This window comes from Strigops habroptila, chromosome 18 (genome assembly GCF_004027225.2).
Source record: "Strigops habroptila isolate Jane chromosome 18, bStrHab1.2.pri, whole genome shotgun sequence".
NCBI lineage: Eukaryota > Metazoa > Chordata > Aves > Psittaciformes > Psittacidae > Strigops > Strigops habroptila.
The window spans coordinates 3,230,258-3,245,330 of NC_044294.2; the positions used below are offsets into that span (position 1 = coordinate 3,230,258).

At 44.5% G+C, this 15,073-nt stretch overlaps 1 protein-coding gene across 2 annotated transcripts in view; it reads right to left on the minus strand.

The window, feature by feature from the left end:
- Positions 1-473: 473 nt before the first annotated feature.
- The window catches only part of NUDT3 (nudix hydrolase 3), a 29,089-nt gene continuing 14,489 nt past the window's right edge, over positions 474-15,073 (minus strand). The window contains exons 3-5 of one of the 2 annotated variants that reach the window (XM_030473036.1): positions 10,310-10,354; positions 9,659-9,743; positions 474-8,740 (exon numbers count right to left, since the gene is read on the minus strand). In XM_030473036.1, coding sequence (XP_030328896.1) covers positions 8,571-8,740; positions 9,659-9,743; positions 10,310-10,354 — 300 coding nt within the window. In that variant the 3' untranslated portion in view covers positions 474-8,570. The remainder of the gene's footprint in view (positions 8,741-9,658; positions 9,744-10,309; positions 10,355-15,073) is intronic. The other variant, XM_030473037.1, reaches the window with a different exon arrangement.

Genomic DNA, 15,073 nt, shown 5'->3' on the forward strand with positions numbered 1-15,073 from the left:
CGTTGGTAGAGCTTTCGTGCTCCATGCGTTTTGTGTGCACACACATGGAGCCATCTCCAGCCCTCGCTGTCCCCTCGCAGCACCCAGCCCAGCTCTCGCTGTGTCAGTGTGTACTTGGCCTCTCCCACAGCAAGGGGCTCTCGGAAGGGACTTTGTGAGATAGACGTGAGCAGATTTGGAGTCAGGACCATTCCTGCTCCACGAGGCCCTTGGTCAGGACTAGAAACGTCCGAACAAGACTATGCCTTAAAACTCACCCTGGTTTCACCGCACGGTGCCCTCCCCGCTCAGACGAGCCCATCTCAGCTTCAGGCTGCTGGTGAGATCCCTCCGGATTTTCTTTTCCAGACTGAAGGTGCCAAGGCACTTCAGGGAGGGCTCTCTCCTCCAGTGACACTTTAGTGCCTGATGTCCAAGTTCGGGTATGTGTGTAACAGCGCCGGGAAGAAGAGAGACCACGCAGCAAGCCGAGCTGTGTGTGAAATACTGGCGTGTTTATTGGTTGGCACTAGATTACAGCCTACGCTTGTCGAACTTGCACCCACCAAGTTTCATTTTTCACTTTCTTAAATCTCTTAAAGACAGCGACGACCTCCCCTCGCACGCACACACGCACACAGACACCTTGAGAAAGGAACCAGCCTGCCAGCTGCCCAACACCAGCGCGGCTTCACGCCGTCAACGCCTCAAAACACACCAAAGACTCATTGCAGAAGAGGGACGGGGGGGTTGTACCGATACCAGAGCTGAGTGTGGGGTGGGCACTGAGCCCCCCCGGTCTCTGTGGAGACACTATGAGTGAACAGGGTCCAAAGTACGTAGGTATAGCTACACCGGCCAGCCAAGACTAAGCAGGAGCAAGAGAGCACCTGCACTATTCATAGGTTCAAACAAAGTTCTGAGCCTCAAGGAAAACAAAACGTTCCTTTCTACTGACTGCGTTTGACTTTGAACAGTGTTTCATAAATGAGAATAAGCCCAAGTCGGTAAGAAAAAGAAGAAGCATCAGCTGAAATGCTAGATTTCCAAAGTGCTCTTGCAGTTGTAAAGTGTTTTTGCAAACCGTTTCAACTTAACGTATCATTAAAAAAAAATAAACAACCACATGTTAACTTTACCAGAAGATTAGAAACACAAAGCACTGGAGTGAGGAACAGAAGACTGCAGCCAGAAAAATAAACCAAAACAGATTATGGGAATTACAAGTCCAAAACCATCTAGAATTCACAGAGAACTGAGCATTTAATTTACAACTCACTGAAAATCTCAAGCTTCTTTTAATCTAATAAACTAGCAAGTCTGTTCTCTACATCAGTTCTCCTCCTCCGAACTCACTGATGCTTCCACGTGAGAGCTGGGCGGCAGCAGCAGCACAGGAGCCCGCACTGAGATATCCCAATGGCCACCACCACATCACACAGGAGCAGGAAACACCAGGAGATCACTCGCCACCTCTGCTGCTGCCACCAGGCCTGGGCACCGAATGACTTGGAAAAGTATCTGCAAGGCTTTAAAACACCAACCAACCTTTTCCCTCGGGATTGCTCCCACTGGCGCTGCCACGCACGAGGCCGGCGCAGGTCAGTACCTTGACTGGTATGAAAGTCTTGCCCTTGGTCATGAAGCTGAGTTGGAACCAGCTCAGACATGAAGAGACAGTCACAGCCCCACAGTTTTGATCGCGAGGTGTCCCGGTTCCACAAGGGATGGAGGAGCCACAGCAGATGCACCCACATTGCTGCCATCAGCCATGCCCTTCACAGGGTGATCACTTATCCCACTGCTCCGACCAGCACCGGGCTCCTGCTCGCCCAGCTCGGGAGCGCTGCCGGGGACAGCGCGTCTGGGAAGGCTGAGCGGGAAATGCAAAGTGATCACTCCAGATCTTCTGATGTAATAAATATCAAATAGGACATACAGAAGTTCAGCAAACACTCTTGGACCTCCCAATTCTGAGGCAATTCTAGAGTCAATTTCTCAAGTGTAACTTCAACATTCTCACTTTCCCACAAAAAAAAAGGAAAAAAAAGGGAAAAAAAACCCCTATCAACTAGCACCAAAAAGAGGTTTTATAAATCTCCTAAATACATCTTCAATCCAGTTTTCTTTTTCACTCACCTACATCTCTCTCGATTATGTACAGACCTCATGACACTACCACCCAGTAAATCACATATCTACACACCACCTTCCACCACTGAAGCTGAAAGTCCTCTCTGTCTTCAATTCATTCTAACACTGAGAAAAGCGAGGATCACATATATAGAGATACATATATATGTATGTTATAGTCTCTAACACCGAGACAAGATGAGAGTACACCAGGAGCAAGGTCACCTGCACCCCAGGCTGTGGTGCAGCCACTAGATGATGCTATCTTATTGAGCAGAAGCACAGAGCAGAGAGGGAAGACAGAGTCATTTAAAGGCAGGGTACAAAGTTGTTCAGTATCTTTGTAAGATAAAAGCTCTTCACACCAACAAGCGTCTGCAACAATATCATTTCTTGATGCAAGCGTGGCTAAAGTGCCTGACAGATTTCAATCCGCTCCCAGGAGCCAGCACCAGCCATAGCACCCACTCCAGGAAAGTTAAACACCCAAACCTATCTTTCACAAACTGCCACATCACCCACGTTTGCTTTTACTGGATGCTTTGTGCAGGTACAAACATTGCATCCGGCTGTCTGAAAAAGCACAAAACATCAACCCGGGATAAAACAGTGTTTTCTGAGAACGAGCAAGAGACTCTAAATGGTTGTAACAGGGAGAGGCAAAGATTCGCCCTGTGCAGCTCCAAATCAGCTGCTCCCCTGAGCACCCAGTGTGTTGCAAAATGGTGACACGTTCTCTGCATGGATAAGTTGAGGCAGAGGCCCCAAGTCCGTGCTCAGTCTGGGAAGAGAACCGAGGATTCCTGACATTCCCTACCCACATTTCTAGCCACTGAACACTTTGTGTCTGCACAAGGGAAAAAGCAACACTAGCAGATTCCGATCCCTTTTAATTTCTCAGTTTATAGAGTTTGCTTTAAGGCACATTCAAGATGACGCTGAACTAAACTGCCTTCTTGCTCAACAGAAATCTGGGAAGCGCACACAATGTCCACCACTGAGTATGAAAGCTGATGTGAATGCCTGAACTACTGTTCCTTTCCAACCCACAAACTAGAGCTCTTACCTCCCTCCACAGCAGCGAGACTGAAGGCCATCACCATCAGAGCATTCACATCTAACAGTTTCTTATCATATAACACAGACAGAACTCCATTAAATCACAGCAGGTTTACTATCAAGAACCAACAGCCACTCCCAAGCACTTCTTGCATCTTACCATACTGACCATCAGCAAGAGACGGGGGGATAAAATAGCAAGACTGACAGGCCAGATACGCTCTCTCTATCCGATTGGCAGCTTAAAAACTCAAACCACTCTGAAGTGCCCCTCCATTAAAGCCCCTATTGTTATTGCCTTGTATTCGGTTTTAATTACAGTTACTGGCTAACGAGGTCTATCAGTAATACCAGTCTATGACTTCAGCTGTGTTTAACAGCATTAAACACAAATGTCAGAATCCTCGGAATGATCTTTTTACTACAGGTGATGCAACAGCCCTACACTTACTGAACAGCCTCATCCCGACACTCTCTCTTTGATAGATTTATCTCAAAACACTTCAGCTGTAAAACCCCTCCGAGGGTACGGACCTTGTTCTGAGAGCCCAAAATCACGAGCAAGTAACAACTACCCTATGCAGTGTGCTCACGGCACAGCAACCAGTGGCTGCAGCACGTCCTGCACCCTTGGGCTGTCACTGCCTCAGTCCTCAAGAGCTTTTACAGACCAAAGTGAAACACATTTTCAATTTGAAAAAAAAAATCAATCTCGTTTTCAGTTTGCAAAGTAGCCATTAACTCAAAAGAATGTTTTGCCAAATGTACCTGGAGAGGCAAATGCCAAACCTGGAGAGGGAAACACCAAACACTCATTTCTTCCATGAAGTCACTGCAGTTCTGAGCTTGGCCAAAGCTCACCCTCAGAGAGCACAGCCAGTGCTGTAAGAAGTAGAAACACTTGTGCAGAGCTCAAGGAGGTACAAGCTTCCCCTGGCTTTGTGTCAATACCAAGTTTCTCTATGGCCAATAAACTATTGTCTAGAATTAAATAATCCAGCTTTGTGAGGAAACCAAAGGACATCTTTGTGAAGTGAGCAAAGTACTTCAACATGACTGAATGCCAGATTTCAGGGAAATGGGGAAAAAAAATCCCTTTATTCACTCTTCTCTAGGCATCTCCCAAGAAAAGGAGTCACCTCCTGGGCCCAGCAGTGTCTTACCACAGCCAGGCACCAATACCACCATGCACAGCCACGTGGCATACCTGTTAGATAAAATACCTATTAAATACTCCCCAAATAGAAAATATTTGTTAAACAACGGTTCTCCCTTCTGAAACGTGCCTTTGAAAAGCCTCAGCATGAGCAAAGTCACCTTTGAAACCCAGACCTCATCTTATAGTAACCACCTCAAGACAAAGGTGCTGTATGTTTTCTGCTGCACGTGATTTCTAAGCTGACATTAACCAATGCATCGAAATCCCTGTTCCACCATCCCAAAACCTTATTTGAGAGACTTCCTAGAGCTCAACATGTACAATTTCAGCTCCACTAAGTTTAATCACAGCTGGCACCCTTCTGCAGAGGGACGTCACCTGCCTTTTGAGCTCCACACACCATTCCAGACCATCAGAAAGATTCAGGATCTGACAAACGCTACTGGAGGAACCACGCAACAGCTTCTGGAGACATCTGTACCCTGGGGGTGTCCTCCTTTTCCTCATGCTCCCAGGCTGGACTCAACAAATGATGGTGTACCCACTACCCAGCATTGGCTTAAACCACCAGCTAATGTTCTCCTGCCACAGCAGTGATCCAGTGTGGTCTGTCAAACGCTTCCAGTGACAGAGCGACAGATTTTAAGCACTTTGAGGTTTAAAAGATCATCCCGGTGAGTGGCGGTGCCTCAGCGCCGAGCACACTTCTCCCATTAAGGTCCCAGATGGCCGGATGCAACTCTACTACATGAGGATTTCTAACGTTGACAATACCAGAGAGGGAAGTGAATCAAGGCTCCTCAGAGAACCTCCCTGCGCTGAGCAGCCGGTCTCCCTTTTCCCCCTTACTTCATCACTCATCCTGCAACCCTGAGGTGACACTTAGGTGCATAGAGAAATCCAGTACTTGAGTGTTTCAAGGGCCAGTAATTTTCCCCCTCTTCCTCGACCGCAGGCAGCCTTGCTTCTTGATGTATCAAGTGAGGTGTCCTTGTACATACCATGAACACATGCATGAAAAGCAGCAAGGGAAAAGCGATCTTGTTAGAGAAATCACCCCTAAGAAGCTGCAGAGGATATAAAGTTTTCATGAGACCCCAGGGGTCAGAGGTGTGCCAAAAGGGAATTAACAGCAGCCCTCAAACGGAGGCTGTGCAGCATCGCCACACTCAGCATTTAACCCAAACCAGACTTCAGAGAACCAAGACAAACATCTGAGACCTGCAACTTGAGGGGTGACTTTGCCAAATCCGCTGCAAACTTGCAGAATGCCTAAATAAAGCAGGGGTATTCCTCAGTTATAGCTAAGCACACACCAGCGCGGGGATCAAAGCAACGTGAAGGCCAAACTAAGAACACTATTCTTCAACAAGAAGCTGAGACACATTGTAATGGCTTGATACGAGGGGTCAGGCTAGACACTATGTCGTTTGAGGTAAGAATCCCACTATCTCCAACACTAGCTCAATATAGCACCAGTTTTAGCAATGCTGGAAGCTGAAGTCTAATCCTACAGGGTTTTTAGCAGTTGGTCATGAGAGCAGCCCTAAGCAGGTCCATCAAGCAGGCACCAGTCTGTCCGCGAAGCCCAGAACAACTCTTCTGTCACTAAAAGGTAGTTTGATTGTCGGTCCCAAACCAATTTAACATCATGTTGGATAAACCTGCTTGAACTGCCAGGGCATGCAGCTACACCGTTACTAGAGAAGAACCTCAGATGCTGAGGAAGAAGGGAATTCGTGTGGTGCAGAGAGAGGTTCAAGGAGCACAGGACTAAGGCCTGTTCCGAAAGTCGCATCTGTTGAATAAAGGCTATTTCTACCCCAGGAGCTATTTCCAGTTAAGAAGGCGTAATATCAGCCACTCCATGTCCCTGTGTTAACAGCATCAATCCATGCCACATTAAAACACTTTCTTGGCACAATTTATTTTTCTGACCCAAACAAATAAGCCATTAGCGAGTCATTAACAATATTCTACCCTAAATTGTCAGTTTAACAGCCCTGTAAAAACATTTTTAGTTTAAAAACAAAACTGTGCATGCTGTTGATATTAAAACTGCAGTTACTCTTTCAGGAGTACCAGCTGTTTTGTTGCAAAGCATTTTCAACGTACTAATCTGTACAGTAAAGACAAAAACTCAATCGAAGGCAGTAGATGGCTGTGTTAGGTGCCACTCACGGCTCGGTGACTGTCTGAATTCCTTGTACACTTCCAGATACAATATTCAAGCCCTTTTGAGAGTTTGGTTCAGGCCGATCAGCACAGAGTAAGCAAGTATTGTACATTCGTCTCTAAGTTGAAGTGAATTGAACTGGTGTAATTTAGGCTCAATTCCAGACACTCGGTTTCAAGCTACTTCTTGAATAATGCCTCAGCTTTTTCTTCTGCGTGGTTTTTCATGTTAGCAATCACTGGCACTGCTTTTGGCCTTGCTACTCCACACTGATGAAAGCAAGAACAAGTAAAGGAACAGAACAGGATCTTAAAATGAACAGCTTCTTGCCAAACCAGCAAAGATACCATTCCCCCCTGTCCCAGGCTCCATGGATATTTCTATCAGATTTTCATATTGTGAGCGCTTCTTGGGAAGAGAGAAAAACTCTGGAACAGTGAGTATTTATTAGAATATTCTTTTGTTAAATAAAGGGGGGGGAGGGAAGGAGGAAAAAAAAAATAGAAAAAAGGGAAAAGAAAAAAAAAAGAGTACTGCAGATTTAATTTCACATCTTGGCTCTGCTCTGACAAAGGAGAAGTTACTGAACTCAGCAACTCCTTCTTGTCCCAAGCCAGGGATTAATTAATGCCCCTCCCAAAACTTGTACCTGTCCCAACCCACCTCCCAGTCCCAACCCTTCCCCTTTATTTCCCAACTAGACAACACTGTTGGCAAATCAAGACAGCATGAAACTTACATCAATAAAAACAACAAAAAAATAATAATGTGAAGTGTGCCAATGCATCAGGGAAACTATCCTATTAAACAATGTACTTCTCCAACTAACAATTCTGCTCGGGAGTCAGCTGTACCTTTCACGGGGGGAGAGTTTACACATTTCGAGCATGCTCCATGGTGCAACTGTAAGTGCTGCAGAACCCACAGGACAAGAGACCTGAATTCTTCCCCCCAGGACTTGTTTTCAGGGACGCAACGTGGTTACCCGGCCGAGGGTTCGTGCAGCAACACTCAGTAAATACAACCCGACGCTTTAGCACAAGTTACAGGTATCCAGTTCACGCGGTATAAGGCATGTGGACAAGAGGAGACACCAGCGGGACGCAGCAGGATCAGCAGGACAGCATTGGTGATTGACGCTCCAGTTTGTCAGGCTTTGACCCCACTCAATCCCTGATCCCTACCACAGACAATGAATTCAGTTTCTATCGTAGCGTTTCTGAGGCTATTCATTTTTTTTTTTTGGCCAAGTGTTGAAAGACCAACTCCTTTTTGATGTAAATGCAGAAACATTGGCAGAAGCTGTAGGAGAAGCAACGGAGCAGCAGGGATGTCTGCAGGTGATGAAAACTCTGCCCTCAACTTCAAGTGTCACTGCACTGAATTGGGAGATACCGAATGGGGAGTAAACTGGCCCAGCCACCAGCACTGTCACAGAACGTGTAGTTTTAAAAAAAAACAAGAACAAAAGGCAAAACAGATTAATTCCCAACCTTTCCTGCAGGAGCAGACCAGGATTAAAACGATTCCTGAAAAATTAAAATGTTAGAGTCTCCACCTAAAAAAAAAGTTTATACATATGCGCTGAAAGTGACCCCCCCACAGGTCGGAACAGCACCTGACAGTACAGACTAAGACTTAAAAGAGTTGATCTCACATTTGAAGTCTTTTAATTAAAAAACCAAAAAAAAAAACCCCCAAAAGAAGTGGCTATGGCTGGGCTGACACAAACGGGACACTTCAGAACACAAGGCAGAGGCCAGACTGGCAGCCTCGCTCACCAGGCCATGGAAGCAGTGTCACGGGAAAGGGGCACTTCATGCACGAAAATGTATTTTACAAAATACAGATCCAAAAAAAAAGCCAAAAAGCCAACAAAAAGAAAAAAAAAAAATAGTAATAATCCCACCTTGCACTAAATTGCAGCACTCTCACCACTTGCTGTGCCACAGGCTGCTGCCCATGCCTGGCTTGAGAGAGGAGGCATGTGAAAAAGGGGACGGGGAAGGGAAATCCATGTTTCAGTCTGTTTCTCGAAATCTCTCTCACAGGGATCGTCTTCAGTCATCTGATGTCAGGCACAGAGCTCTCAGAGTACGTCGTGGTCATGACAGGAGTGCCGTTGTTTGCCAAACAACCTTGCCTCAAGGTTTCAAAATACGAGGCCTGCACTGGTTTGTGGTATTGCAGAACTTTTATGGCATCTTCTATCTTAAACCATTCCCTTTTCCTTCCTGTTAGTAAAGGAAAAATCAGGAGATGCAGTAAAACAAAGTTATGCTTTCTATGTTTAAACGTTACTGTTGAATAGATTTCAATCATTATCACGTGCATCAACAAGGCAAGAATCATTTCACTGTGTAGCAAAGTGTCAGTTCAAAAGACACTGGGAAATTTTTCCTCAAGATTACCCCGGGCACCTCCTCCCAACACTACACTGATGGCTCCTCTGTCCCCATGCCAGGTAGTTCTTTAGGGCACTAGATCCACAGTCCAAACAAACTGGTCTTGTGTTTCCTAGTTTAAAAGCCCCACGTTTATTTTCCTATTTCCCTAATTTCTATTCAAGTCAGATACTCACTTTAAGACAATCCACAACAACACACACACCAATCACCACTAAATTTCTATCCATCTGCACGTGAACCTCAGGTTTTGGTGGACATCACTCATTTCTTACTCATTCCGTAAAAACTCTTCCACACACAGCGTGAGGAAAGTCAAGTCACAGACACTACAGCACTACTCACAAACCTCATGTGGAACAACAGCTCCATTTGCATTTGGGAATCTGATTTAAATGCAAAGAGTTCAGAAAGATAACAGGGAATGATTAATCCACACTGCCCACATGTATTTTCTTCTAGCCTTAGAAAGGACAGCTTTTCACGCTCTTGGCTTAGGATCTTAAAGTGCAAGAATTAAATACATAATTGCTGTAGAGGCAGCTGTACAGCTGAGTTGACTTCTCTTGGGTCACAGAGGTTACAAAAGCATCAATCTGACCACGGTTTTTTTCCCCAAGCAACCAAAGGATACACCACTATAATTTTTCTTGGCTGTTCTCACAAGGATTGCAGCTCCCAGAGGGATGCTAAGCTGTGTTTTGTCTGCATCAAACCAGTTAATGCTAGCAAGCACAAACAGCTTACCAATATTGACAGAGTCCTCCCAGTCTTCCAACACTTCTGTGACAATAAGTACGTAAACATATGTCCTGTGTTTCCTGTCCCGATTCTAGAAGGCAAAAGGAACAGAGAAAGGACAAAACTACCAAGGGAGAAAAGGCAGGTGGGCACGTGGTGACTATAAGGCGCGAGCTGCCTTGTGATGATGCTGTGGTACCTTATGTGTGGTTGCTCTCACACTACAGCTCGTTCTTTGACATTCAAAATTGTGTTTAAATGAGAGGTCTGAAAGTAATTAATAGGGATTGCTGCCAAAAAGCCTAGTTCCTCATGTGTACAGCAGTATTAGGTGGATAGATACCACGCTGCGGGTATCTATCTGCAACAGGTTTGGCAATGGGTGACAGTGGGTGCTGAGGAACAAAGGAGAGCACTGCTCCTGGCTGCTCCGTGGCACTGAAACATTCCCTGTTACACTGGCTTAACACCAGTGACTGCAACTGGAGTGGAAATTGCAGATGATGGGTATCCCTGAAGAGATCAGCAGCCAGTTCTATGTAATGGGGAGTTTTCAGTTATCCAGCTTACTTCACAGCACGCCAGGAAGTGAGTTTTGCTCCAAGACAGTTTTTTTCTTACATCAAAATTTCACAGCCTCCATGGTCTGAAACTTACCTCAAAAATTCCCACTAATCTTCCTAACGTCCCTTTCACTCCAGCCTATGAAAAGTTCAAAGAGAAAGAAACATGCTTTAACAACATACAAATACAGGTATCTGTGTCAGTACATATTCCCTTATTTGTTGTGCAGAAGCAGTTCCTTTAGGGCAGGAAGCAAATGCCGTAAATTTCTCTTAATCTTAAAACAACATGGTCCCAAGAAAAGCGACAGAAGTGCAGAACAAACTCCAACCATGCAAGAATTCCCAGGAATTTTTCCTTCTTTTTCTATATTCAAACTATTTTTAATTCCATGGGGAGGAAAAGAAAGTTCTATGATTAGTTACTAGCTGCATACCAATATACTCTGAATGATCAGGACCAGCTCTAAAGTTTATTATAGCCTAAGCATGGATAAAATTCGCTTTGGGGTTCAGCAGTTCTACCCCTTTAAAATCATAGTTTAAGAAAATCCCTTTGAAGCATGTATAAGACATCCATTTACCCCATCAAAGCAAGACAACAGCTACAAGGTACTTCAGGGGTGTCCTGCACACGGTTGAAGCAAGCCAATATAAACACAAAATACTTTCAATGCTGGAATGCGGCCTCCGCAACGGGAGCAAGACTATTTTTGATGTAACACAAAACACAGACGCACATTGAAAGACTTCTGAGCACAGACACAAATCAAGAGAAGATCTAAGCAACAGTTTTGTCTTCTGTTTGCATACTACCAAGGATCTACAAGCTTTATCTCATTTTCTGTCACTTCTTATACATCCACACCCTGCTGTGGCTCAGTCACCTTCTCGAAGTGCTGTTTCTCATCTCTGCTCGCTGGTGCTGCATCATGCGTGTGTACAAAATGCTCTCCCACTCTTTGCCCCCAGACTCCTCCTTTTTTCCCCCCAGTAATTTACATTCCTTTCTTTTTCCGACTGTAAATGGTTGGAACTTAAGTCCTACAGACAAGGTGAGCTTTTGCTCCACCACTTCACTGGTCTAGAAGAACACACACAGTCTGGCATACAACCCAGCTGCGTTTGGCAGGTAAATCTGGCTGCCATAGCTGATGGCAGAGCTGCCCCAAGTGAAAAGGACTTGCAGCTTCCCCTTCTACAAGCATTCCTAGAAATCTCGAATCCCTTCTGTAACATGCTCCTTGCTCTCTGCTTCTAGGAAGGAGCTTTTCAACTGAATCTTTTATGTTGGTTTTGGACACAAAATTTATTGTCTCATCAGTATTTCTGACATCCTGCTCAGCCCATAGGTGCACCGCTGCCTGTGAACCACCAGGCTATTTCTGGAGTCAAAGAGCAATTCCATGAAGGTCAGCGTTTGCGCGTATGCGCACCCCGGAGCACCCAGGACAGAGCTGGCTCTGACCTTTGCGGGTGAGCAGTTCCATCTCATCTGCACAACTGCTGCTGCTAACCTGGACTAATCTCTCTCAGAAGTGAGCTGGAAGGCAAATACTTCAAATGAATTTCATTCAAAGGACTCCTCAAACTGTGGGGCTTTTTGTTTATGATTTTTTTAAGCAGTCGTCTCAAGGAGCCAGCCGTAACACAGAGGAACACAAGGCTTCCACCTCCACAAAATACATACACAAATACATTAAAAGGTGAAACGTAATGAAATGTTACAGGTAAATAACTGTTTTAAGCCAATTCGCTTCATTTGTTCTTGGAGAAGGCTACTGAATTTCTGCTCTCCTTACTTACCTGTAAAGGCACAGAATCACAAGCCAGGGATGTTGTGGTGATGGTTTAGTGAACTGACTAGAAACAAATTTATCTCCAGGCAACGAGCCAGCCTTGAAACTAAGCATGGATACTGCACAACCAGTCTCCCAAGCACTCTATTCCCAGCTCTAAAACTGGGCTTGAAGTAATACAGGCAGGTGAGGAGCCCTTCCTTTCGTTCTGGTTAAACAGAGAGGTGATGGAAACAACACTCTCTCTGCAAACTAGGATCCCTCTCTGTTCTGCCTGGTCTTATTCATCCAAAAAGGCACAAAAAGCAATGCCAAGGCAAACATGCGCTGTAGGAAAAATCACATTACATTGACTTATCACTGAGACAACTCGGAAAAGTGCTAAGGTTTTCCTCACATATGAATTTCTCACATGCAGTAGTAAACGGTGACATAATTTAATGCTTTGATTCAAACAAATACTGGGCTGAATTTATAAAGAGAGTCCTTATCAAAGACTGCAAAGCACATCAGCTGTTACATGCTGGAATCCAATGGCTCTCATTCTATTTTACTGGTATAGTGGATTTCAAAGACAACATACAGGATATCCAGCACAGCCCGAATGGATTGTCATACACCTATTATTGATAAAGCACTTTGTTCACACACAAATAGGAAAGTCACAGTCTCTGTGCCACCACACACTTTGTTCAGTGGAACGAACGAACGTGGAAGCGCAATTGACATTCTCACACAAGTTGTTACTATGAAAGTTACTCAAGACATCCAAGAAAATGATCTATAGCTGCCAGGCTCCTCTTTGGGCCAGCTCCATAGCTCCTGCTTTGCTATGGGCCAAGCCCTCAGCATCCTCCTGACTCCACTGCAGGAGAATGAGCATTTGCTTGACAAGTTCAAAGCATAGTCACAGGCTCACCCAGGATTAGAGCTGGACCCAAATCCTAATTTGCACCAGATGACTCAGGAATTTTCTCCTCATTAGTAAATGGATTGAGAATCCTCCGCCCTCGTGGGACACAACACTGTCTGGCAGAGACAGCACAATTTATTTGGGCACATGTTCCCCCACCAAGCGCAGAGCCCGTGCTGCAGTCCTCAGAATACACACATGTCCTAGGAGGATGCTGTTAAACGAACCAACCAGCACCAACTGTTCTATCTGCAGGTGTGAGAATAAAGCAAATCAATCCATCAACACCATTCCCTAGGAAGAGGCACATTCAGGTATAAAAGGAAGCTTGCAAAATGAGCTGCTTTTCCACTGCTCTGCAGATCCAAACCCGTTTCCAGCATCCAAGGCAGACCTCACTGGAGGAAAAGATAGATCTGGCTCCGATGGCACAGTAACAGCCAGCTGCCCCAAAACACATGGCTTCAAACCGCTGCCGCACGCCCAGAGGGGTGGGATGGGTGTTCAGGACAAGCAACAAGAATCTGGAGGAAATGAAGCTTTACTAGTTCTGCTGCTCATGGAACAACTTGTTTTAATAAAGAAAAATTACAGAAGACATCCAAGAACAGCAGGTTCAGGTTTCAAAGCTGAAAATAAGTTTGGGTCAGATGCAAAAAGCAGCCTGCAGCAACACCATCTGTTCCTAGGGACAGCTTTTATTTCCTTCCATCTGAGCTAAGGAAAATGTGGGTTGGAATTTCAGCTATTTTACTTTGCTCTATTAGGCTCAAAGCCTGCATCTACTACAGATTACTGCTGGGCAAGACGACTGTGGTAAAACACCCAGATCTTTGCTCTAATACCTGCAGTACTGAAGGCAGTAAATCACACCCATGAAGCCTGCTAGCTCAGACAAGTCCTAAAGCCACCAATTACAGACCTGCCAGGCAAATTTTCTTGCTGTCTCTACTGTGTTTCAGGGAGGGCTATAATTATTAATCCAATTCTTTACCGCATTACAACCAATATATGCTTTTACATTTGTGAAATAGAAATGAAATACCATGACAAAGAACTTTAAGATGTTGCCCTCGTTTTTATGAAGCTCAAGTACAGGGTAACAGACAGTAGTGAATTCAGACCACTATTTGCACTGTATTACTAAATCTAGGAAGAGTACAGCATCATCATCTCAGTCATTTATCCACGGTCTTCACAATATTAAAAAATTTCTCCTATTTTAGCACTGAAAGACATTAATATTCATATTCTAAATCACTAACAAAATACGTGAAAGGGAAAGAGTATTTATAAAGCATGTTTAGGAGGGGAAAAGAAGAGATCTCGCAACCAGATCAAAGTACTATCATGAAGGGCTATTTTTTATATTGGCATCAATTGCCTGTTTGATCACAGAACTTATCTGGCTTTTGATTCCCATGAAGAAAGCATGACTAACACTCCCGTAATTTTATAGAACTTGACATTTACTAAGTACTTAAAGGTCAGGATGTGAAAGATGCTGTAAGTGCAAAATGAAACGTCTCTGGGTTTAACAGATGAGTGTGGAGGCTTTTTTCAAAGTCACTCTATAATAAGTTTAATTTAAGGCATCTATTTCTAAAACATGTTCTTCACCAGTGGCTCACCCCCATAAAAAAACCCTAACATGAAACTAATTCTGGGGAGAGAATGCAACAGCAAAAAAATCCAAGAATGAAGAAGCAAAACATGTGCTACATTGGCAGTAACACCTGATTTAAAAGGGCACACGGTTCTTGATGGTAACCTTAGAACATACCTGGAGTTTCCAGCTGTGCAAGACTGACCACATCATTTTCAACAATCTGTCAGAAATAAGTGGGTTTATGCTGGCAAGGCTGCTCTCACTCAGAGCCAGCGTGCTTGTCTACTGCCATTTTGCCTAAAAACAATGTCCAAGAACGCAAGTCACTTCAGATTTTATGCCAACAACAGCAAGCATGACAAGTGTTGGTACCTGTCTACTTTAATACTTCTGCTGGTACAGATTAATATAGATAAGGACTACATCAAACTAGGACAAGGACTTCTAACTCAAACTGGGACAGAGGGATCACAGGTTTCACTCAGAATCAATATTCCATTTTCATCTTCTAAAACTTTGAAAATCAGAGAGAGGGAA